The following is a 26,313-nucleotide window of genomic DNA, read 5'->3' as shown; positions in this document are numbered from 1 at the left end:
TTTGAACCCTCTCTGGTTCTTCTATGTCTTTTTTTTTACAATGTGGAGCCCAAAACTGAATTCCATATTCAAGATGTGGCCTGACAAGGTATTTATAGAGGGTTAATATTAGATTTATAAAGGGGTAATATTTACATTTATAGAGGGGAAACATTACATATATAGAGGGGTAATAATACATTTATAGAGGGGAAACATTACATATATAGAGGGGTAATAATACATTTATAGAGGGGAAACATTACATATATAGAGGGGTAATAATACATTTATAGAGGGGAAACATTACATATATAGAGGGGTAATATTACATTTGAATCCCGGGTTTTTATCTCTCTTTTTATACACCCTAAAATCCTATCTGCTTTTGCAGCTGCTGCCTGACATTGAGTGCTGCTGTTCAGCTTATTTGTTACCAGAATACCCAGGTCCTTCTCCTGTTCCGTTATCCACAGTTTTATTTCATTTAATGTATATACATTAATGCTATTATTACGTCCTAAGTGCATTACTTTACATTTATCAACTTTTAATTTCATCTGCCATGTTTTGCCCCTGCTGCGGCTTATCTAGATCTTTCTGTTATATTTTATAGTCAAGCTGAGTTTTAAGCATCCTACAAAGTTTTGTATCGTCATCAAAAACGGACACCTTTCTATCAATCCCATCCACAAGGTCATTAATAAAGACCAAGAAGAGGGAAGAAACATAGGTAAGATACTCAATTTTTGCCAACGTCGTCTTACATACCTGGAGCCAATGATCATCTCTCCTCGAGAAATGCTTCTTCCCTTTAGATGTACTTTTACTAATAACTAAATATTACATATCTCTTCTTTCAATGGATGAAAAAGATCTTGTTCTTCTCATGTCAGAAAATACAATACATACATGACAAATAAAATATCCTAGAGTTTATTAATTCATTCCAAAAATAGCAATATGACCCCTCTGGTAACCAGGCGCAAACATTGGGAAACAATGGCAGACGAGGGAATATCAAATTCATAAATGATTCAGGACTTTCCTCTAAAACTATCCCAAAGTAATGTTTCTTCCCATAAGAGATCTACGTCTGAGCTGCAGATGAGGAACATTTCATCTGGTGTTTGAGGTATTCAGAAAGACAGGAGATTCTTCACATATTGTAGGCGGCCGCTATAGGTGACTTCCTCTCTCTACGCCGATAAACCGCACACAACAGCTGAGGGCGCCATTCATTTCTATCGGCTGTCATGTGTCTAAGCCAAGTCCCGTCAAAGTTATAGACAAGTGCTATATATTGTGTGATGCAGTTCTGGAGATGCTAGTCCTGCACAAGTTATTGATGCCCAGTAGCAAAGAAGATGGGATCAACCAATGCTGGGCCCCTTTCTTCAAGGACCCCATGGCAATGACATGGTCTGCCTCTAAGATATGTATGCCCATGCCGATAGGTGTGACCCTAACAGCCAGCAGGAAACCTGGACCTTAAAGGGGTTGTCTAGGATTAGAAAAATATGGCTGCTGCTTGCGTCCAAAAACAGCGACACACCTGTCCACAGGTTGTGTGTGCTATTGCAACTCCGCCCTATTCACTTCAATAGAGGTGTGCTGCAATACCAGACACAACCCATGGACAGGTGTGGCGCTGTTACTGGAAGAAAGTAGCCACGTTTTCTAATCCTGGACGACCCATTCAAAGGGTTTTTTCAGTTTTATATTAATAAAGCTTAATCATTATATAATTTAAAAAAAGTACTGCAGCTTTCTAATATAATTTGTGCTTTGATTTCTCATTATTTTCAAAATCTGTGCTAGCTGTCAGTGAATACGAACATTCTTGTTTCCATACAGACTCTCTACAGACCTAATGCTTCTGACAGTGGGGGGTTTGTTACAATTGTGTCCAGTCTAGAGAATCCTCTGTGGCCTACACAGCCTGGACTTCAGACTGATACATTGTAGGGGACTGAACAGAAGAAGATACAATTGTAACAAGAAGAAGCTGTAGGTCTGTACAGGTTTTCAGCCTGTCGATGTAAACAAGTGTCTTTACATTCACAGGCTGCAAGCAGAGATTTTGAAAATGGTGAGTAATTAAGTAATTAAAACACAAAAGTATATTAAAATTACAGAACTTTTTTTTATTATACAAAGATTAATCTTTATTTACATAAAACCTGAAACCCCTTTAAGGTCACCATTGAAATCCACCAATGTCTGTAGTGAATACATGTCAATGGAGCGGAGCTGCAATTCTAGACACAGCCCCTGGACTGGTGTGGCGCTGTTTCTGGATGAAGCAGCCATGTTTTTCTAATCTAGTACAACCCCTTTAACTATTGACTACATGGCGGAATGTGTCCATTCTGTTGTTTTGTCCTCGTCATCTGTTCGGTCAGTGACTTTTTGTCGGTCTCCATGATGTGAGGAATGATGGATCTCTCAGCACTCGTGACTCCATCCAACTGTCCCTTCAGAGACATGAATCGTATCACAATAGAATGCCAGTCTATAATCTCAGCCACGTGTACCGGGCCCGAAAATGGGTGGTCTCTGTGTATCCCACCTACGGGAAGAAAGAGAGGGGATTAGACACAGTCTCATATAAACATGTTCTCGTGTATCCAAAACCCAATGCTCGTTATTTGTGCATTTATATACCGGTCCTTGGAGAACAGGGAGAACCTCATAAAACGGCCTACAGCAAAATGAGGATGGATTTAAAGAGGACCTGTCGCCTCTCCTGACAGGTCTGTTTTAGTAAATAATTGTATATCCCATGAAATAACAATTCTGGAGTATCTTTCATAGTACTTTACATTTTGCTGTTCCTTTGTTGATCCGTTAATTAATTTATGAATAAATTAAGAACTGGGTGTTACCAGTTGGGGGTGTGTCCATACACAGACTGATCATGTCCAATCAGTACTGATGGTGTGATACTGTAGGGACACGCCCCTTTGACAAGGGGAATGGTAAACTGAGTTGTCTGTTTATTTATAAATTTCTAGGAGGAATAACAGAGGAATGGCACAAGGCAAAGTTCTTAGAAAGATTCTATAGAATTGTTATTTCATGTACGTGTATTTACTAAAATAGACATGTCAGGAGAGGTGACAGGTCCTCTTTAAAGGAATAATGGACTGGTTGGTGAAGAAGTGAAAATTTGGTAGACTGGAGGTCTGTCCTTTAAGGAGACATGAAACCATCCGTATTTTTTCTCTATTTTTAGTGCAGGTAAATGCAATCTATTGCTCCCTGATACCAGTCATTTGAGACTAGGGGAGGCTGACTGTAAAACTGCCCATACACTTTAGATGTCGGCCAATTGCTATTTCTCCCAACTTCACCATTATCATGCATGCTCAGCTCAGCTCAATGGGAAGAGAGAAACAATCTCTGTTAGACCCATCCCCCAGGAACAAAGTATCGGCATGTTAAAAGCCTACATGCCCGATCCTTCTTTCCACCGACATCTGCTCGTCAGGAGCCCCCATGCACGTTAGGTCATCAGCGGATCCTGTATGGGCGCACTTTAAGGCCCCATGCACATGACCATAAAATTGCCTGTAATTACGGTCCATAAATTATGGGCCCATTCGTTTCTATGGGCGACAGACACCTTCCTGTATATTTACGGGAAGGTGTCCGTGCCGTAGAAACTTGCTGATGAAAATAGGACATTTTATGGACCGTGCTCCCATAGTCTGTCCACAGCCGTCCGTGACCATAATTACGGGTCATAATTATGGGCACGGTCATGTGCATGGAGCCTAAGACAGGTGAAGAGTCTGACTGTAGAGTTCTTCAACGGGATAAGTGACCGGCAGTGCAAAAATGTCCCAGCCCCATGATCCCTACTAGATGTCACATATATCCAGAGCTGAGAACCTCCAGAGACATTTACATCCATATGTGTGACTGATATCAGCCAGTCCTCTTATAACTCTGCTGCAATGTTATAAGCTGCTGTCTTCAGGGTTAGTAGCCCTTTAAGTGTGTAACCACGAACGACCTGAGGCGGTTGGTGAAAGCGCTATACAATAAATTAGAGTTATATTTGGGACACTCTGGGGACTCCTCGCCATTCATCTGATGAAAGTGAATAACACATGACTGCAGGATCAGACTACACAGGGCTTGTTTGTAGTCTGTAACCATGGAGACTACTTGCAAACATGCTTACTAGAGCATATGGACTGCATTTGTTTTCTTGCTACAACAAAACAATCTCTATTTTGGATCATAGGTGAAGGAACCAGATGATTTGGCATGGAAAAACTTCAACAATCCATCAGAACGCTCATATATAGTACTTCATGTTTATTACCGTAATTTGTATGTGTAGAGCGCCACCACACGAGCAAAAGAAGAACATGCAGCTACATAATAGAAACAAGCAAGAGAAGAGGAAAAATTGCAGAACTGAGAAGAGGGGAGGAAAGACATTATGTAACAAATTGAGGTAAGGTTTGAATACATAAAGGAGGTTGTCTACTTTATAAAATGTCTTTCCATATGCCTATTAAGGACATATGAAAGTAGTGTAAGGGGGGATTCCCCACTTAGTGCCCCCCTATTAGTAAGAACAGAGAGTAAGCAACAAAAGTCGGCAGTGCCCTGGACGACCCGACATGTCCGTTCAATTCACAAACAACCTATTGACTTCAAATGAGAACTGTGTAATACTTAATTTCCCCTGTGGTGGCGCTGCAGGGAAATTAAACACTTGCTGCCAGATTCCCTCATAGATTACAGTTGATCGCCGGGGATCCCAGGACACCATAAAAAAAATGGATTGTCCAAAACGGACACCCCCTTTTAATTTCTAGTTACAACTGCAAATAAGAGGCTGATAAATCTCTATGATTCTATGAAAGTCTTCGCCGCAGTGACTCTGCAATGTGTCATCACCTATTCTAATCCTATGACACGTATGACTTGCTGCCTGCGTAGACACGGACCCTGGGCATGCTGTAACATCATTTACAAGTCTTTCCTGAAATCTCCCGTCCGGTTGTCTGGTTTGTGAGTTTTCCATATTTGTCCAGGGTGCCAGCTTATATATCCTTGTAATAAGCAGTAAAGGTCAGAGTAACCTGACACGATACTGCAGCTATTTACTGCGATTGCAATGTATAATACTCATCGTCTGGGTTCTAATCGTAAATATAAAATCTAGACACATATATACTGCAGATACTTAACAGAGCTCAATAGGTTAAAGGGGTTGTGTTTAGAAATCCCATGTCCATACACCCTATTAGGGAATTCTGAGGGGAGCGCGCATGCCCGGTCCTCGCTTCACTCTTCTTGAGAGTTGGCTAAGAAACTAGTAGGTGAAGCCTACCTCTCACTGCTTACAGCGGGCCAAGTATCATTGGAACTGCAGGCTCAGCATTACTCTGAGTAAACAAACACTCACCCCATTTGCAGGTCAGCAAAGGAAAACATAGTGCTTGCTGGCAACGCAGGTTTCGGTAATTACCAATTTTTTTTTTCACACATGGTCTCATCATGTTGGATACAATATGGAAATGTGTTTCTGCTAATTGTTGGGGGGTATCTCGGAAAACCCCTTTAAGCTTTATTGGTACTTTGACTGGTCAACTTTCACCTTTTGAGTGTCTTCTACAAATGATACAATGTGACGAAGTTCCATTTACTTCCACCAAGAGTTATATCCCTTGCCTGGAATTTAGAATCAACCCAAGGGCCCATCAACGGGAAATTTCAAAGACCCAGTTGTATACAAGTACAGCCGAGAATTACCTTCTGGTGATACCTGCATGGTTCTCTTGGCAGTGGTTCGTAGCCATCCAAATGATGAATGGGCAAGTAAGTCAATGGAACGAGTGTCGGAGAAGCCATCGACATCCTCCTCATTCATTAGCGTTCTGGCGTTGGAAGAACACATCTTACCTGGGAACAGATTATAACGAGAATTTGGGAACAGATTATAACGAGAATAAACAATTAGGAATTATACATTTCAACATTTCACAAGGAAACTGTTCGAGATGAAGATGATTACACAAAGATCAGGGAGCAGAAGAGTAGATATCAAAATAGGGCTGGTGCTGGGGCTGGTTAATGCCATCAAACCCCTAAATACTGGGATATCAACATGTGAATAGAGATGAACAATGGCCATAAGTATCTTCAGAACCGAGTGTGATATAGGGTCATCATGCTTTGGAAGTTGTTTGCGTATCTGCAGGATCGGGACAAGGGGTAGGCGGTGTGGCGGTCAATTAGTGTCAATGGAGGGGGGTGCAATTGACTTTAAAGACAATAGACACCTTTGAACTTATATTTTTTTTAATGCATTTTATCTTTATTTTGTTATTTATTAAAAAATGAACAGTGTTTCTCTTCTGCAGGTCGCATGTATTCCAATGCAGCTTATCGAAGCCCAGTTCTGATCAAATCGAAGTTGATCAACTTAGATCAGTATTGGGCTTAGATGAGCGATTAGGAGAAGACACGAAAGGCTTGAGCGTGAGCCGACAAAGAGCACGTCTGACACTGGGCGGCACCGAGCAGCTTTCTATGTATTGGATTACCTCAAGCTGCAGAAGAGAAACGCTGAAAAATTTTGAATAAAAAGAATAATAATTTTGAACGTAAAATATATAAAGTGCAATAATAAAAAATTGGGTCAAAGATGTCCACAGCCTTTAAAGAGGATCTGTCACTAGTTTATTCATTCTTTATCTCCTAACTAATCTAATAGGCACTTTGCTGCTGATAACTACGATGTGATTTATATAAAAAACATTTATTATTTGCAAAGTTATGAGCATTTTTCTAAATATGTAAATGAGCCTTTATTAGACAATTGGGAGGTAACAGCAGCGATTCTCCGGAGGTGGAGCCTCCTCCCAGCCTCTGACGCTGTCCTATCAGCATGAAGCTGCTTCACACAGTGTGAGAGACTGAGGCTGAAGTGAAGGGGATCACTTCAAACATTCATATCTCCGGCTGTGGACCACCTAGAACAGCATATGAAACAGCATATGAAAGAGGAGATTCTAATATTTTATATAACACCAGGATCGCAGTTCTAGCTGTGACACAACCGGAGATATCACGAGTTGAATACACAGTCAGGAACGGAAGCTATATACTATATGATCACGCTGTGTTGCTGGGCAGGGAAGGGGGAGAAGCTGTAAGCTGATTGGACGGTGTCATACAGAAAACATTGCACCGCCCAGAGAGAAAAGAAAGAGTAACCTCCCATGTGGCAAGTATAGCAAATTACCATATTTAGAAAAATGCTCATAACTTTTTTTTTAAAACAAATCCCACTGTAGTTATCAGCGTCACAGCGCCTATTAGATTAGATAGATGGGGAATTATTAAACTGGTGACAGATCTTAAATTTCTTTCTACAGCCAATCAGACACAATATGAGCAGCGGATGATGTTGTCTGTATACATATATGAATATTACACGCAGCGACACAGCAGATCAAACACACGTGTTACTGGCTGAATAATTGTCCATCCAACAGCCATCAGGCTAAACTTTACAGAATAAAGTCACATGGGTGTGACAGATTAAAAAACGTGCGTAAATCTGTCCGTGTGCGTAGCGTTACTGCATCAGTGTACTTTGTGTGTGGAAAGTGTTTTTCCACACACTCGCAAAACACAGTGCATCCGTGTGCGGTGCGTGGTTTTCACGCACCCATTGACTTCAATGGACGACTAGGCGCGTGACAACGCACCAATATAGGACATGTAGTGAGTTTCACGCAACGGACTCTCGCTGCGTGAAAACTCGCGCGTGTGTGAACAGCCCCATTGAAATCAATGGGTCCGTGTGCTGTGAGTGATTTCCACGACCGCACACGAACAAGTTTTACGCTCGTGAATGAGCCCTTAGGGTGGAGTGAGGGGCGCCTTCTGTAAATTCCTGAATTAGGCAGTAAAAGAGTTTGTCCCACCGGTGCGTATGTGCAATGTACATGTAGATATATGAGGTATATGGCTTTAAAATGCTCAATATAGGGCATGAGTCAACGGTACGGTACATAGTGCTTTCCTAGAGCATCTGCCCCTACAGTCTAGTGTCACAGAGGTCAGCCTCCCACCGGTCAGACATATCCTAGCGCTGTGTCATCAATGACTATAGTGAGACCCCTCATGTCCTTGCCTAGAGAAATACAGTCCAGTATTAAGACATTGACAAGATCACAGGCAAGATCAGGATGTTTTCTTACTATAAATATCGACTTTTATTAATTCTCAATCTCACCTTTGTGTTTGCATAGCAGTTTGATGTAGTAAAACAGGTTGGTGAAAAGGTTGAAAGGAGAAGGGGTGCCAGGTTTTCTGGTCATGTCTCTTATTAAAGTGGCTCTTCCAAATTTCCATTCCGTGTCTGACTGTGCTTGTATCCGTTGGTAGGTATCACTCATCATGGCGATCAATAGATTGATCAGCACAATTAAAGTGACAACCAAGTAAACTCCAAACACAAAGCGGACGATGATAAAGGTGAACTGCGGTGTCCTGCTTAACGACGGAAGACAATCAGGTTCCACCAAGCCAAACAATGAAAAGAACAATAAGACGGTGATGTCTATGGGATCCTGAATATTGGTCTCGTTTTTGTTGGCTCCACTTCCATTGAATGACTGATTGGCTTTGGATTCTGGATATACTGGCTGATAGACAGCAGATAGTTGCATTGTGAAAGCTACATGAAACAAGGCGAGAATTACTGCAAACCTGGTGAGGTCCTTGATCAAATCTCTAATGATGATTGCCCATGGTCCAAAGAGGTGGTGGAACGTGAGGAACTCCAAGAACTGGATGAATGAGAGAGTCATGGCAATGCCGAGAAAGATGTTTCTGGCAAAAAGGCAGTGTAGGCGATCAATATCTGTAAACAAGAATGCAAGTAGATGGCAAAAGAAGGCGACGGCAGAAAATCCCAAGACAAATACACGTATCCAGGCAAGACCTGCCCTTTCACCTTGGTGGGTGAGCTCCGAGACCAACATCCCTGACAACCAAGCGAGCAGCAGCCACTCATTCCACGAAGGGATCATGCGTCCTTCAAAAATTGGACTCAAAGGAGGATAGACGATGGTCAGGATGAAGAGTACCAGCAGGAATATGTGTGAAGCCAAGTAACTCATAAACTTCATGATGGGGATTTTGTTAAATCTATGCTGGAGAGGTAGAGAAAACACGAACCAAACTGGAGGACAAGCTAAAAATGTAAAAAAGAGAAGGACCAGCTTCCAACCAGTCCAGTCCAGGTTCCCGTACCAGACTTCAGTCAAGTATTTTTGAACAGCAGGGTGGGCAACAACATCTTTCTGCTCACACTCAATTAAACAGTCCAGTATGGTGGTGCCACGGTGGTCTATAGCCCTGAGGATGTATCCCGCATTTTTACTACCAGATGCCAATGTCAAGAGTTCGGTGGCCATCGTTTCAGTGTACTTGGCAGCATTGAGTAGATCCACTGACCTCTCTTTCTCTTTTAGGGCAGAGATGTTAAATGCTCTCGAAAGTTTCACAGCCGTGTCCAGGGGAGCGTTAGAATTTAGGATGTATTCTTCTATAATTCTATTGTTGTTCAGCTTCCCACAAACCATTAAGTCAAAAACAAACTGGAAAACAAAACAAAATGCGAAAATCAAAGTCAGTGAACACTAACGGAAACCATAGCGTCATAGATAGAAGGGTTAGAGATGATATAAAAGCAATTTTTGAATATGCTATCAAAGCTATGCTCAGTCGTCTCTGCGGAAGATACAATTGAATATTAGAGGAATTATATCTACTGTAGGTTGTTAGTGATTCCCTTAGTGGAGTTGCACACAACCGAGTGGCACTCGGTCGTATGTGACGGCATCCGAATGGCACGCGATAGTTTTCACGGACCTATTCACTTTAGCGGGTGAATCGGGTGTGTGAAAAGGGACCCGACTTTTTAATCCGTGGAAATATAAGACATGTCCCATCTTTCCACGGATCACGGATGGGACCCAGCCGGCACACACGGTCGTGTGAATTAGGCATTATCGGCTGTAAATAAGTTTTTGGCAGTCCTTACTCTAAACAAGAGGGGGGTCTCATGTTCAGGATCCTCCTCTCTGGGCCAGAGTGTATATCAATTACAAAGAGTGTCTCTCTCTCTGGAGGACCTGTTCGGTCCTGCATTACACAGATAACCCATTGATATGAATGGACACTGTGTAACACTGTGTAATGCTTCATTTGTCCTGTGGTGGCGCTGCAGGGAAATTGAACACTTACTGCCAGGTTTCCCCACAGATTACAGGTGATTACCGGGGGTCCCAGCAGGAGGACACTTTATGATCATCTTATTATTGAGGAACCCTTCTAACAAGTAGTGATTGTCCAAAGAGGAGACCCCTTTAAGAATAAATAGAATACCATCTGGTAATTTTAGATCAATGTCATGTCAATAATACTGTGGCTTGGTGAGAATTACCTTCCTGTCCTCAGTTAGTTTGAGGGTGTTATGGCTTCTCTTCAGTAAGAAGCTCACCACATCTTGGTGGTTGTCACCAGCAGCGTACTGGATCGCTGTCTTTCCATCATTGCACTCCAATGTGGGGTTGGCACCACATTCAACAAGGAATCGAACGGTTTCTAAAAATCCAGACTTGGCCGCAAAGTGAAGCGCAGACCACCCATTCTGTAGACAAAAATACATATTTAGATAGATAAATAGATAGGAAATCTCTTTATCTAATATCTATCTATCTCATATCTATCTATCTATCTATCTATCTAATATCGAATATCTATCTATCGAATATCTATCTATCGAATATCTATCTATCTTTCTATCATTTGAGGATTTTAAATCTGTATCTAAGACTGCCGTTTTAAGATGCCACATCATATAATTTACATTTCTTATTAAAAATATAAAAATAATAAAGCAAAATTTTGGAAAAACAGCAAGACATCTTGGGGTGTAATAACAGAGATGATAGTTGGGCGCAATAAGTATGGCCCTGATATCAACTGAATCCTAATCAATTGTGAAATTGAGAAAATCAATTCCAAAGTACCAAGTCCCGCCTCTGAGGAGCACCGCAGGTCTAAATCATTTTATTACAAAAAAATCACCTTGTCAGTCACATTAATCTCAGCTCCTTGACCAATAAGGGCTCTCATCATCTCAATGTGACCATTAGAGGCTGCCAGGTGGAGACACGTTCTACCTCTATTGTCTTTCATATGCAGCTGTGATGTGGATTTACTGAGCAGGAGACCGACGACGGCCGTGTGTCCATTCTGAGCTGCAAGGTGTATGGGAGTGGAACCCTGTGGAGAAAAGTTTTATATTATTTCCTATGAATGTCGAATAATCCATAATATTTAATAATCAAGCCCCATTGATGTCAGATTAAAAGCTTTTCCTAATAATAATAATAATAATAATAATAATAACCAATCCTGGTGTTGGGCGCAAATTACAAAGTCTGGGAATTTAATTTACCCGCTACACTATAACTGAAGTGCTTTTGATTGTGTTAAGATAAAATTCAAGAATAATTTTATATGAGTGAATTACTCCATTTTGATGCAAAACATAATATAATCGTCCCACACCAGCAGCTGTCTGGCACTGAGTGCTACAATTCAGTTATTATTCACTAATATCTTCCATCTCTGGACTGTCTGTGTTGTTCATGGCTTTTGCCCATTGTGGCTTATTTTTTTGGTCACATACACCTGACTCAATCTATTATGTTTTTATTTATTGGTACTGATGGTTTTCCACATTGTATCTTAAACCGTATTTTGTATAATCTTTTTACCATTGCCAGTCACAATTTTTAATTGCTGTTTTTATTGCATTGGGTATTAGAGATATTGCACTATATTTGTTTTTAGTGTAATAATAAAAATTACGTATTTCTTACATCATGGCACTTTATTGACACTGGTGATAGTTTGGTGGTAAATCCAATAATATATTTATATTATGGAATTACTCTTAATAAAAATTCTCAAATATAGAAGTGCACACAGTCTGATTAGTGATTTGGCCCATTTTTAAGCATTACAAGATCTTATTTGGCTTGACAGCAGCTGCCTGGCACTGGGTACTACAGTTCTGCTTATTATCCCCTTATATCCTGAAGGATTCTACCATGTCACTACTTACCAAATTTTAACCTACCTTTTAACTCCTTCAAATCCACCTCGACGGTAACATTGTAAACACTGTTTTCCTATCATTAAACATTTGCTTAGTTAGATACAAATTATTTTGTACAGTCACCTGGCGACTGGTGGCCGCGTCTGCCTGGACTCCTGGGTAGTTCAGTAAGAGGCGTACTAGGCTTTCATGGCCGGATTGAGAAGCCAGATGCAAGGGTGTGTAACCAGACTGTAGAAGACATAGAGATCGAGAATGACTTATTATAATATGGCATACTTTATAGGGGATTATGCTCCCCATTGTAACATATTTCAGCTTATCAAATATCAACCCAGCAGAACTAAATACATTATATCAGTAGTTACTCCATAAGTTCCAACTTCATCATTGTGCCCACACAGGCCCTTACCTCGCCCCCATGTTCTTTCACCAGTACCATGTCGGCTGTGGATTTTGGAGGCTCACTGTGGATTGTGGCTGGGACCTTTGTTAAAATCTCTCGGACAAAATCTGCTTGTCCAAAATGTGCTGCGACATGAAGAGCGGTAAATCCAGTCTGGAGAGTTAGATTAGAGAGGATAATGATGATAAATTTCATTGGGCAGCAATACTAGGAATAGTCATTGTTGGCAGTGAAAAAAAAATATGATATCAAATATCTAATATATTGTACACAACATAATAAGGATTGGTAAATCATTTTGCTAATCTTTCTTGGTACTAAAATCTACCAATTTCCTTAATTACTTTGGCATCTACTTCTGCACTCTCCTCAGATCTTCTATGTCTTTCTCATTTACTGGTCCCGTACAAGTTATTCCATGTACACTCTGTCTACTGATTTATTTAAGGGTATGTTCTATGTTCTCAGAATGTGCAATATTGGATCGTTTTGATGCATTCCATCATCATAATTGCCTTGGCAGCAGCTACCTGGCATTGAGTACTATAGTTCAGATTATTATCCAATGATAGATCCAATATTAGTCCCATGCAATTTCTTCCTAGTGCTTTACCGATTATTATGTAATAACATAATGTGTTCTCTCATTCTAAGTGCACAGCCATATATTTTTCTCCGTTAAACCTTATTTTCCACTCTCTGAATGTGATACGATCATCTTCTGTGTTAATTTCCCTACATGGCTTTGCATTGTCTGTAAGCATGGAAATTGTCCTCTCTACTCCATCAAAAAGGTAATTAACAAATATATGAAAGAGAACAGGGCCAAATACTGCCCCCGGTGTTTTTTTTACAGGTAAATGTGTTAGGGTAAGTTCACATGTAGAGCAAATACTGTGGATTTCCGAAACGTATGTTGTTGCGGAAAATCCATAGCATAATACAGTAGCAGCAGAGCGGGTGACGTTTGAACTAATCTCATCCACATGCTGCGTAAATGATAAGCAAAAAAACTGCTCAGAAATTGACTTGCGGTGCGTTTTTTTCATCTGCAGCATTTCCTTCGTATTTACGTAATCGTTGCTCTTTTGTTGCCAGTTTTCCCCATTTAATTCAATGGAGAGGTAAAACCTACGACCAATAGCAGATGTTTTGCAATTTTTGCGGCGGAAAAGATGCGGTTCCACAGCAAAAAACGCATCTCAGGATAAAAATAAAATCTTATACTTACCCAGAACTCTGTGCTTTTTCGTCCAGGCCGACCTCCTGGGATGACGTTTTATCCCATGTGATCGCTGCAGCCAATCACAAGCTGCAGCGATCACATGGGATGAAATACCAGAAGGCCGGGCTGCAGGACGGCAGAGGAACGCGTCACCAGGGCCGGCCCTAGGATAGATGGCGCCCTGTGCAAAATGATCTTTCGGCGCCCCACCCCATCATTAAAAAAAAAATGCCCCATAAAAAAATTATAATGCCCCTTTAGTGCCCCCATACAGTATAATAATAATATTTAATAATATAATATATTACAACCCCTTCAAGGACACAGTATTTTGTCCTCTAATTGTGCCCACAGTATTATGCCCCCTGTAGTACCCCTACACAGTATAATGTCCGCTTAGTGGCCCCCACACAGTATAGTGCCCCCCTGTAGATTTTGCCATACAGCCTCCCTGTAGACAGTGCCATAATTCCCCACCTCCTTTTTGTAGATCGTGCCATACAGCCCCCCACCTTCCCCTTGTAGACAGTGCCATACAGTCCCACACCTTCCCCTTGTAGACAGTGCCATACAGCCCCCCACCTTCCCCTTGTAGACAGTGCCATACAGCCCCCCACCTTCCCCTTGTAGACAGTGCCATACAGCCTCCCACCTTCCCCTTGTAGACAGTGCCATACAGCCCCCCACCTCCCCCTTGTAGACAGTGCCATACAGTCCCCCACCTCCCCCTTGTAGATCGTGCCATACAGTCCCCCACCTCCCCTTTGTAGATCGTGCCATACAGTCCCCGCACCTCCCCCTTGTAGACAGTGCCCCCAAACAAAAACAAAAATTGTACTCACCTAGGCCCCGTTCCCATGACGAACTGAGCTGCTCCATGATGGGACCCTGTAGCCTAGTACAGAATTTCCCAACCTTTTCGGACTCGAGGCAGCACTGGAAAAACAAAATTTTCTCAGGGCCCCCCTACCAAAAATTGTTTTGAGAAAGACAGAAAACGGCTAAGAACAAGCACTCCACTCGTAGGGTGTGTTCACACACGTTTTTTGTAAGGCAAAAAAAATCGGCCTCAAAATTCCTTCAGCAACTGACAGCGTTGGGTGACCTTTTTTTTGCTTTTTCTTAAGCTGTTGAAGCGAATGCAAAAGACGCTGGAAAAACAAGCTCCAAACGGGCGCCGCAGGTATTTTCTGCCTCCTATTAATTTCAATTGGAGGTCAGAGGTGGAAACCACTTGAAGACCATCAGCCCCCCACTCACAGAAAAATGACCATCAACCCCCCACTCACAGTAAAATGATCATCAGCCCCCGACTCACAGTAAAATGACCATCAGCCCCCCACTCACAGTAAAATGACCATCAGCCCCCCACTCACAGATTCCCCATGTAGGTAGCGCCACACAGCCCCTTGTAGGTAGCGCCACACAGCCCCTTGTAGGTAGCGCCACACAGCCCCTTGTAGGTAGCGCCACACAGCCCCTTGTAGGTAGCGCCACACAGCCCCCTTGTAGGTAGCGCCACACAGCCCCTTGTGGGTAGTGCCAGACAGCCCCCTTGTAGGTAGTGCCACACAGCCCCCTTGTAGATAGCGCCACACAGCCCCATTGTAGATAGCGCCGCACAGCCCCTTGTAGAGTGTGCTGCACAGCCCCCTGTAGAGTGTGCCGCACAGCCCCTTGTAGAGTGTGCCGCACAGCCCCCTGTAGGGAGGGCCGCACAGCCACCTGTAGGGAGTGCCGCACAGCCACCTGTAGGGAGTGCCGCAAAGACCCCTGGAAGGGAGTGACACACAGCCCAGAGCCCCTGGTTGGTAGTGCCCCACAGCCCCCTGGTTGGTAGTGCCCCACAGCCTCCTTATTGGTAGTGCCCCAAAGCCCCCTGGTTGGTAGTGCCACACAGCCCACAGCCCCCTGGTTGGTAGTGCCACACAGCCCACTGCCCCCTGGTTGGTAGTGCCACACAGCCCACTGCCCCCTGGTTGGTAGAGCCACACAGCCCCCTGGTTGGTAGTGCCACACAGCCCACAGCCCCCTGGTTGGTAGTGCCACACAGCCCACTGCCCCCTGGTTGGTAGTGCCACACAGCCCACTGCCCCCTGGTTGGTAGAGCCACACAGCCCCCTGGTTGGTAGTGCCACACAGCCCACAGCCCCCTGGTTGGTAGTGCCACACAGCCCACAGCCCCCTGGTAGGTAGTGCCACACAGCCCACAGCCCCCTGGTAGGTAGTGCCACACAGCCCACAGCCCCCTGGTAGGTAGTGCCACACAGCCCACAGCCCCCTGGTAGGTAGTGCAAGGACTACGAAATGACCCTGATAGCTGGCGGGCAATAGACATTCAAAAAAGGACAACTGTGCAAGAGCACACAGAATACAATGTGTGGAAATAAACTAAGATATAACTTTTATTTAGTCTGACTAAAGGATTAATCCTTTTAGCTAGATTAAATAAAAGTTATATCTTAGTTTATTTCCACACTTTTTTTTTGATACCCGGGAAAGCTGGGTTATTTTGTGTGCTCCTGCACAGTTGTCCTTTGTAGGTAGTGCCACACAGCCCACAGCCCCCATGTAGATAGCAAACCCACCCCCTTCCAGTAAAGATAACGCCACTGTAGCTCCCTGAAGGAGCAGAATCCCCCCGTGTGGCAGTGGGATTCCGCTCCTGAAGCGCTGCTTGATGCCTCTGTCCATATATGGACAGTGTCATCAGGGAAAACTCCTGAAGCGGAATCCCCGGTCACAGCGTTGGAGACGCTATGACCGTCGATTCCACTCCAGGAGAAGCTCCTGTCGTCTGTGTCCATGACGTCATTGGCTTCTCCTGGAGTGGAATCCCCGGTCATAGAGTCTGCAATGCTGTGACCGGGGATTCCGCTTCAGGAGTTTCCCCTGATGTCACTGTCCATATATGGACAGAAACATCAAGCAGCGCTCCAGGAGCGGAATCCCCGGCCGTGCCTTCAGGGAGCTACAGTGGCGCTAGTAAACAGCAGAGCAGGGAGATACCTCCCTGCTCTGCTATAGTGCCCCCCTGTAGATAGCAACCCCACCCCCCTTACAGTATAGATAGCACCACTGTAGCTCCCTGAAGGAGCGGAATCCCCGTGTGGCCGGGGATTCCACTCCTGGAGCGCTGTTTGATGCCTCTATCCATATATGGACAGAAACATCAAGCTGCTTGATGTTTCTGTCCATATATGGACAGTGACATCAAGCAGCGCTCCAGGAGCGGAATCCCCGGTCACACGGGGATTCCACTCCTTCAGGGAGCTACAGTGGCGCTAGTAGACAGCAGAGCAGGGAGATACCTCTCTGCTCTCCTATAGTACCCCCCTGTATATAGCGCCACTGTAGCTCCCTGAAGGAGCGGAATCCCCGTGTGGCCGGGGATTCCACTCCTGGAGCGCTGCTTGATGTCCCTGTCCATATATGGACAGAAACATCAAGCAGCGCTCCAGGAGCGGAATCCCCGGCCACACGGGGATTCCGCTCCTTCAGGGAGCTACAGTGGCGCTAGTAGACAGCAGAGCAGGTTGATATCTCCCTGCTCTGCTATAGTGCCGTCGCTACCGCTATAGCAGCAGCTGCTAGCGGCGCCACCGCCCTCATGCTCGGTGTCACCGCTAGCAGCCGCTATGGCTGCTACAGCGGTAGCGACGGCCACTAAGTGAAGAAGCGCCCGGGTGGAAAGGCGACTGCAGTTAGTGTGTGTATCCCCGCTGGTAGTTGCAATGGCGCGGGGATACACACACCCGCTGGCGCCCCTCTTGCTGTGTGGCGGCTGGCGCCCTGTGCGACCGCACTGGTCGAACATAGCTAAGGCCGGCCATGCGCGTCACCATGGCTACGTAAGTATGTAACTTCGATATTATACTATAAGTGAAATTGGAAGGAACCAACGGACACCAGCCCGGTATTGAACATCTGGGAGTGTTATAACTTTTTTTTTATGTGCAGTTTTTTGCAGCGGACATTCTGGCCGAAAAACTGCATCACAATTCGGTGCGGTTTTTCGGCTGTGGCGAACAGGGCGGATACGTGTGAACATACCCTCACAATGTGTATTTCTTCCATTTCCAATAGTCTTGCAGAGAAGCAGGTTGTCAATGAGGACGAGCTCTTAGAGTAGAGACTAAGGAGTGAAAATATTATTCATTCCAGATTCCTCCAGAAGGTCTTACCTTAGTGCTTGTAATATGAAATAAGACACTGCCCTTTAACACGTCCAGGACATTGATGTGACCATTCTTAGCTGCCAGATGGATGGCCGACATCCCTTCCTATAACACACAATGGCATAAATCTGTCGGATTACTCAAAAACAAGTTATTGGCACTCTGTAAAATGTCTCTATTGAACATTCAGAGTATATAGAGCAGGTTATGATGGTAGGACATGAAAGTCCATTTGTTGTCCTCTAAGCGAAGGTAAATTTACCGCATCCTCATCTGATGCAGATGCTCCCGCTTCCAACAAAACTTTCACCACCTCCGCATGTCCCCCAGATGCTGCCAGATGCAGGGGGGTGGATTCATTAGTCTGAAATACAAAATAGGGAAAAAAGGAAGAAATTTCAAAAATATGCTGTTTTTGGCTCTTTGTAGTTTGTTTCATATATAATCTGGCATTTTAGCTCTATAAAGTGTACATACCCTCTATGGGTGAATTTACATGTGGTGTAAAAGTATACCACGAATTCCATATTAGATACCACCAGCGTAATTTTCGCGTTTTTACCCGCTGAATGACCATTGTGTATTTTGCGCCGTTTTTGCCGTATATTTGTGTTGCAGATTTCAGAGCAGAATTTGAAATAACATTGAGGTCTTTGAAGAAATTCCGTATCCAAATCTGCAACAAATAAAGTACGCAGAAGAAAAAGGGACGGACACCAACAACAGAGGTCCCATATACAAGAACAGTATATGGGCTCCTTGATTTTCAACGGCTAATTTGACAGCGAAGTGCGAGCCACAGACCACCTCATTGTAAGACATGGATAGAAAAGAGCATAGCCCTTTACTAGTTCTGATGACATAGCAGCTTAATCAACTGAAAGCCATGTGTGATGTCACGGTAGCTTTCTTGACTGAAACACACCTGTCACAGCAAGCTACTTGAGTGAAACCCCCTTGTGATGTCACAGCAAGTTACCGGAGTGAAACACACTTGTGATATCAGAGCAGCTTACCTGACTGATACTCAAATTGTGATGTCACAGCAGCTGAAAGCTGCTTACCTGCCACATGTGATGTAACAGTAGCTGAACTGACTGATATACCATTGTGATGTCACAGCAACGGTTAGCTGCTTCCAGGGCCGCCATCAGGAATTTCAGGGCCCCCTACAGCTAAACTTTCTGGGCCCCCCTACCGTGGCTACCCAGGGCCGCCATCAGGGGGGGTATTATGGGTACTGATGTGAGAGTCCCGGCCAAAACTAATTGAAAGGGGGTCCCGCAGCTCACAACATTCTTTTGGTGAAAAAAACGGGCCCCATTGCAGGGGCCTGTTTTCTTTCTACCAAAGGCAAGTCGCGGCAGTTGCCGGGACCCCCTTTCAATTAGGTTTGGCCGGGCCTCTCACATCAGTACCCATAATACCCCCCTGATGGCGGCCCTGGGTACCATGATATAGTGCTGGACGGAGTACCGTTAACAGGCGGTGCCACGGTAGGGGGGCCCAGAAAATTTAGCTGTAGGGGGCCCTGAAATTCCTGATGGCGGCCCTGGCCTGCTTCCCTGCCATGTGTGATGTCATAGTAGCCTATCTTACTGAAACCCCCTTGTGATGGCACAGTAACTTATTAGACTAAAACCCTCTTATGATGTCAAAGTAACTTACTAAACTGAAGCCCACTTGTGATGTCACAGTAGCTTATTAGACTAAAATCCTATTATGATGTCACAGTAGCTTAACTTACTGAAACCCACTTGTGATGTCACAGTAGCTTATTAGACTAAAACCCCCCTATGATGTCACAGTAGCTTAACTTACTGAAACCCACTTGTGATATCACAGTAGCTTAACTCACTGAAACCCACTTATGATGTCACAGCAGTTTACCAGAGTGAAACCCACTTGTATTGTCACAGCCATGTACCCATTGATGATGTCAGAGCAGTTTGCCTGACAGAAAGACAGTTGTGATGTCACAGCTATGTACCGGACTAAAACACTCTTGTTTTATCTCAGTAGATTCTCCTGGGGGGGGGGGGGGGGCACAACAACAGAGGGCCCCTGTCATTTACAAATATGAATTTGATGACAGCGGGTTGCTAGCTATATAGCACATGAATCACATCTCTAGAGAATATCCCCCACAGGTGTACCAATGCACTAATTATTGTGAGATATAGATGGAAAAGCCATTTACAAGTTGTGATGTCATAGCAGCCAAACTAATTAAAACCGACTTGTTTTGTCACAGAAGCTTACCTCACTTTAACTCACTTGTGAGGTCACAAAAAATGACCGCCGTTTCCTTTACGGAAACCCACTTGTGGCCCCTGTCATTTCCCAATTTGATGATGGGGTGCTAGCTATAGCTGTGACCGAATTATGTGACCGGGAAGGTCCATACCTCCGTACAAGGGGTTTGAAGGAAGAATGAGAAGATTCCTTAGTCTTCATATCTTGGTCAGTCAGCGTCTAAACCGTTACGGCACTTGAGGTTCCACTTTTAACGAGTATCGTAACACTAAACATGCATTTCTTGTGAAAGGGGTCTTGAGTAGGGGATATACATTATTGATAATTCTACTGGTTGTCATTGGGAAAACACAGATTTTACAACAGACGCACCCATAACAGGTCATATGAAAAGTTGCCATTATCTATAGGAGACCGTCTGTAAGCTCCCTGGTATTAGAACCGGTCTCTCCCCCATGCAGCTCCCCTGTCAGCATTCATGATTACATTATATCTTGCTTGTGACTATGGGGACAATGGAAGGTTATTTGCCATATGGTGGATAATACAGAAAGGTTCCCTCGTGGTCCTTGTTATTCCTCTGCAGCAGGACAATGCAGGAGACCGGACGAACTTGTGAAGGCTCATTAATATTGTACACAGATTACATCAAAGGTCTTGTAGAGACACAACCATATCCGTCATCATACTTCATTTCACATGGCGGGGATGAGGGGGGATAGAATAAAGACTTAGAAAACAATAGTAACATTTTTTGGGGCAGATGGTGTTAAGGATAGTAACTCAATATTTTCTTTAAAAAAAAACAAAACGTTTGAATCTATTTTTAACTAATTAATGGTGTATAATACAGGATGTAACTCAGGATCAGTACAGGATAAGTAGTGTAATGTATGTACACAGTGACTCCACCAGCAGAATAGTGAGTGCAGCTCTGGAGTATAATACAGGATGTAACCCAGGATCAGTACAGGATAAGTAATGTAATGTATGTACACAGTGACTCCACCAGCAGAATATTGAGTGCAGCTCTGGAGTGTAATACAGGATGTAACTCAGGATCAGTACAGGATAAGTAATATATGTACACAGTGACTCCACCAGCAGAATAGTGAGTGTAGCTCTGGAGTATAATACAGGATGTAACTCAGGATCAGTACAGGATAAGTAATGTATGTACACCGTGACTTCACCAGCAGAATAGTGAATACAGCTCTGGAGTATAATACAGAATGTAACTCAGGATCAGTACAGGATAAGTAATGTAATGTATGTACACAGTGACTCCACCAGCAGAATAGTGAGTGCAGCTCTGGAGTATAATGCAGGATGTAACTCAGGATCAGTACAGGATAAGTAATGTATGTACACAGTGACTCCACCAGCAGAATAGTGAGTGCAGCTCTGGATTATAATACAGGATATAACTCAGGATCAGTACAGGATAAGTGATGTAATGTATGTACACAGTGACTCCACCAGCAGAATAGTGAGTGCAGCTCTGGAGTATAATACAGGATATAACTCAGGATCCGTACAGGATAAGTAATGTAATGTATGTACACAGTGACTCCACCAGCAGAATAGTGAGTGCAGCTCTGGAGTATAATACAGGGTGTAACTCAGGATCAGTACAGGATAAGTAATGTAATGTATGTACACAGTGACTCCACCAGCAGAATAGTGAGTGCAGCTATGGAGTATAATACAGGATGTAACTCAGGATCAGTACAGGGTAACTAATGTAATGTATGTACACAGTTACTCCACCAGCAGAATAGTGAGTGCAGCTCTGGAGTATAATACAGGATGTAACTCAGGATCAGTACAGGATAAGTAATGTAATGTATGTACACAGTGACTCCACCAGCAGAATAGTGAGTGCAGCTCTGGAGTATAATACAGGATGTAACCCAGGATCAGTACAGGATAAGTAATGTAATGTATGTACACAGTGACTCCACCAGCAGAATATTGAGTGCAGCTCTGGAGTGTAATACAGGATGTAACTCAGGATCAGTACAGGATAAGTAATATATGTACACAGTGACTCCACCAACAGAATAGTGAGTGTAGCTCTGGAGTATAATACAGGATATAACTCAGGATCCATACAGGATAAGTAATGTAATGTATGTACACAGTGACTCCACCAGCAGAATAGTGAGTGCAGCTCTGGAGTATAATACAGGATGTAACTCAGGATCAGTACAGGATAAGTAATGTAATGTATGTACACAGTGACTCCACCAGCAGAATAGTGAGTGCAGCTATGGAGTATAATACAGGATGTAACTCAGGATCAGTACAGGGTAACTAATGTAATGTATGTACACAGTGACTCCACCAGCAGAATAGTGAGTGCAGCTCTGGAGTATAATACAGGATGTAACTCAGGATCAGTACAGGATAAGTAATGTAATGTATGTACACAGTGACTCCACCAGCAGAATAGTGAGTGCAGCTCTGGAGTGTAATACAGGATGTAACTCAGGATCAGTACAGGATAAGTAATGTAATGTATGTACACAGTGACTCCACCAGCAGAATAGTGAGTGCAGCTATGGAGTATAATACAGGATGTAACTCAGGATCAGTACAGGGTAACTAATGTAATGTATGTACACAGTGACTCCACCAGCAGAATAGTGAGTGCAGCTCTGGAGTATAATACAGGATGTAACTCAGGATCAGTACAGGATAAGTAATGTAATGTATGTACACAGTGACTCCACCAGCAGAATAGTGAGTGCAGCTCTGGAGTGTAATACAGGATGTAACTCATGATCAGTACAGGATAAGTAATGTAATGTATGTACACAGTGACTCCACCAGCAGAATAGTGAGTGGAGCTCTGGAGTATAATACAGGATGTAACTCAGGATCAGTACAGGGTAACTAATGTAATGTATGTACACAGTGACTACACCAGCAGAATAGTGAGTGGAGCTCTGGAGTATAATACAGGATGTAACTCAGGATCAGTACAGGATAAGTAATGTAATGTATGTACACAGTGACTCCACCAGCAGAATAGTGAGTGCAGCTCTGGAGTATAATACAGGATGTAACTCAGGATCAGTACACGATAAATAATGTATGTACACAGTGACACCACCAGCAGAATAGTGAGTGCAGCTCTGGAGTATAATACAGGATGTAACTCAGGATCAGTACACGATAAATAATGTAATGTATGTACAAAATTATTTAACTTATTATGTAGACTATTTATTCTATATGTAAACTGTTAAATTGGGTTAATATATATAAATACACATATATATTAATTTTAAAAAAAGGCCAAGACTCTTCCTCCTAAAAAAAATCATCTTTATAGTACGTCATTCCATAAGATGGCATCTACATTGGTCACAAAGTGTTAGTTTATACTTCACCGTAATGTTCTGTGCTAAAACTCTCATGTTGCCCTTCATTATTCCCCTCAGGTTATAACCTCACCTTGTTCCGTGCGGTAGTCACACTGCTCATGTTAGACTTGAGAAGCTCTTTGATCACGGCGACGCTGCCCTTGGCGGCCGCTATGTGAGCGCACGTTGAACCATCCATGTTGGCCGACGTCACCAGCTCAGGCCGATGTTTCAGGAACAGCTTAACTACCTCAGAGTGGTCGTTTTCCGCAGCGAGGTGAAGAGGGGTCTGTCCTTGCTGGGGTAAAGAAAATAAATATAGGATGATTATAAATGATTGTCTAGTTGTTGTGCCTTTAAGTATCACAGTTCAGGATCCACGTGCTAATCCCAAAAGTGTATAATTTGAAAGCATCACTTCATATTTTACAACATTTCATAGTTAAAATCTAGTTAAGAAGTTGAGCAACTTTACAGATCCTTTGCTGTTTTTGTAGTGATCTTGATTGATTTCATGTTGTTTTCTGTATTCATATACATTAGAGCTATAAAGCTGCTTTTAATATTCTGCTGGTTGCCCTTGGAAACAGACATCAGATCAGTTCCACCCTGTTGTCAGCCATTCTCCCTGCGGTCACCACAAGGGGAAGTTTACTGAAGATGAGTTCAATGGGTGCTCCATCTTATTTAAAGGGGTTGTCCACGAACGAACAACTAATGACCTATCCACAGGATAGGGCATCAGTATATGATCGGTGTGGGTCCGACTCCCGGTCCACGCACCGATCATCTGCTCTGGCTGCCTCGACGCACCCGATGTTGTGAAGGGTATGCAGTATCGGAGCCGGTGTCAGATTTCTCCGACCACTGCATAGCGGCCATGCTGCAGAACGGCAATAGGAGCAGAGCTGCAGTACTGTAGCTCGGCCGCGATTCCGTGTCCGGAGCCATATGCTTCCAGCATGGACGTCCGGTGCCCAGGGGCAGCCGAATTAGCTGATCTGTGCGGGGTCCGGGTGTCTGACCCCCACCGATTATATAATGATTACCTATCCTGTGGATAGGTCATCAGTTGTCCGTTCGTGGACAACCCCTTTAACTCTATGGCCCTATAGAAGGAAGAAGGAGATTTGGAGCTCCGAAACAGAAAAACATCTCCGGCCCTTTAAGGATATATTATTAAATTAATCAGCACAAAATTTTGAGCCTTCTTCGAATGATCCACTTTAACGGTTATCTATGCTCCCATAATGCAATGTTCTATGGTAGCAGAATTCTGAACTTCGCTTTGGATGTAAAGAATGCATTTAAAATACAATTAAAAGTATCCATAAAGTGACTCAACATTTGATGTGTATTTTAGCTTTGGAATATTGTACATTTTTGTGGTCATAGATATAAAATATTTAGCCCCGTTTAGATGAATTTTGAAAATAGATGGCGAGGGGCAATGGACATTGTGCCAAATGACGATCCCGTAATTCTCCTGCATGGCTGGATCTGACACTCAACTCCCGAACCTTAGGTTCAATACCCACCTAGCTGTCCACTACTCCCTATGGTGAAAATGACCCATGATTACGTCATAATGCTTAGAAAAAAACATACAGTTCAACAAATCTCTTGGAGATAACCACCCAAAATTGCATTGAGAAAATGATTTTCTGGAGGTGTGGTCTTCTCCAAAAAGTTGGGCAACATAGACAGTATATGATGGAACTGGTAATCTGCCACAGGAAAGGGGTGGTCTCAAAGAGGTGGTCTTTTGGAGTCATAATGTATTTTGTTGAGAGATATCTGGAGGTTCTCAAATAACAAGAAAAAGTCTATGTCCAGGCAAAAGTATATTTTTAGTTTTTGCCCAGTTTTATACTAAGTTTTGTAGTCAGTGTGGTCTTCAGGGACTATAAATGACTGGATTGTCTGCTTGGAAACCTCAGTTAGTCCTCACTATTTGTCAGAAGAATTGCGGAAATTCTCTCCACATTCCTCGTGGGGTCACAGCTTGAGTGTCATCGGTGGTGGAGCAGGATAATCACTGGGAGGAAAGGGAGCAGCCCGAAGGGAAGTGTACTGCAGCCGTCTGATCTTCAGCAGAGCGAGCAATCCAGGAAGAGATACTTAGTGTGACCAACGGTCGAGCCTTTCATGTCTGATGTGACACTTGTGATAGAAGCTCCACCTCTGATGTCAGTGAGTAAATATTATTCCGCCAACATGCGTCACACAACACAAAAAAACAACAATGTGTTATTATATGTCTGACCACACCGGAGGTTCTGCTACCACACGACAATTCCTGGTTCTATGGCCCACAGCGGAATACGGGCTGTAAACTGGCTTCTTTGTAAAAAGACTCAACCCCGTCTTGTAAGAAGAGTCTTCATCTAAGATAATAATTCCGTTTGGCAGCTTTCTTACTGATCTATGTGTTCTATTCCAGTTCAGTCCCATAAAGAAGTTTTCCAAGTTTTAAGATCGATGGCCTTAACTTTATAATAGGCCATCAATATGTGGTCATGGTGTATGTCCTCCAGGACCACATGTTAGTAGGAAATAGCACCCCTTTATTCTGATCAATGGGGTCTCAGCAGGTAACAGGCGACACAACTGTCTACAAAACCACCAACCTGCTCCAGTGTACTCATGTCTTTCGCATCAACGCTCTTAAATTTCTAAATGGTTCTTACAATATCTGCTGCGTAGACATCGGCCTTCATATT

The 26,313-nt window shown here is 43.4% G+C and overlaps 1 protein-coding gene across 1 annotated transcript in view; it reads right to left on the bottom strand.

Moving 5' to 3' along the window:
• Nucleotides 1-899: 899 nt before the first annotated feature.
• LOC142652280 (uncharacterized) overlaps nucleotides 900-26,313 on the bottom strand; it is a 101,495-nt gene continuing 76,081 nt past the window's right edge. The window contains exons 16-26 of the mRNA XM_075827931.1: nucleotides 26,281-26,313; nucleotides 23,682-23,888; nucleotides 18,226-18,327; nucleotides 17,970-18,068; nucleotides 12,567-12,713; nucleotides 12,278-12,385; nucleotides 11,116-11,313; nucleotides 10,469-10,675; nucleotides 8,252-9,620; nucleotides 5,758-5,907; nucleotides 900-2,551 (exon numbers count right to left, since the gene is read on the bottom strand). Coding sequence (XP_075684046.1) covers nucleotides 2,322-2,551; nucleotides 5,758-5,907; nucleotides 8,252-9,620; nucleotides 10,469-10,675; nucleotides 11,116-11,313; nucleotides 12,278-12,385; nucleotides 12,567-12,713; nucleotides 17,970-18,068; nucleotides 18,226-18,327; nucleotides 23,682-23,888; nucleotides 26,281-26,313 — 2,850 coding nt within the window. The 3' untranslated portion in view covers nucleotides 900-2,321. The remainder of the gene's footprint in view (nucleotides 2,552-5,757; nucleotides 5,908-8,251; nucleotides 9,621-10,468; nucleotides 10,676-11,115; nucleotides 11,314-12,277; nucleotides 12,386-12,566; nucleotides 12,714-17,969; nucleotides 18,069-18,225; nucleotides 18,328-23,681; nucleotides 23,889-26,280) is intronic.

The sequence above is a fragment of the Rhinoderma darwinii genome, chromosome 5 (genome assembly GCF_050947455.1).
Source record: "Rhinoderma darwinii isolate aRhiDar2 chromosome 5, aRhiDar2.hap1, whole genome shotgun sequence".
Lineage (NCBI taxonomy): Eukaryota > Metazoa > Chordata > Amphibia > Anura > Rhinodermatidae > Rhinoderma > Rhinoderma darwinii.
Note: the sequence above shows the minus strand (reverse complement) of the source record. Positions and strands in the feature narration are given on the sequence as shown.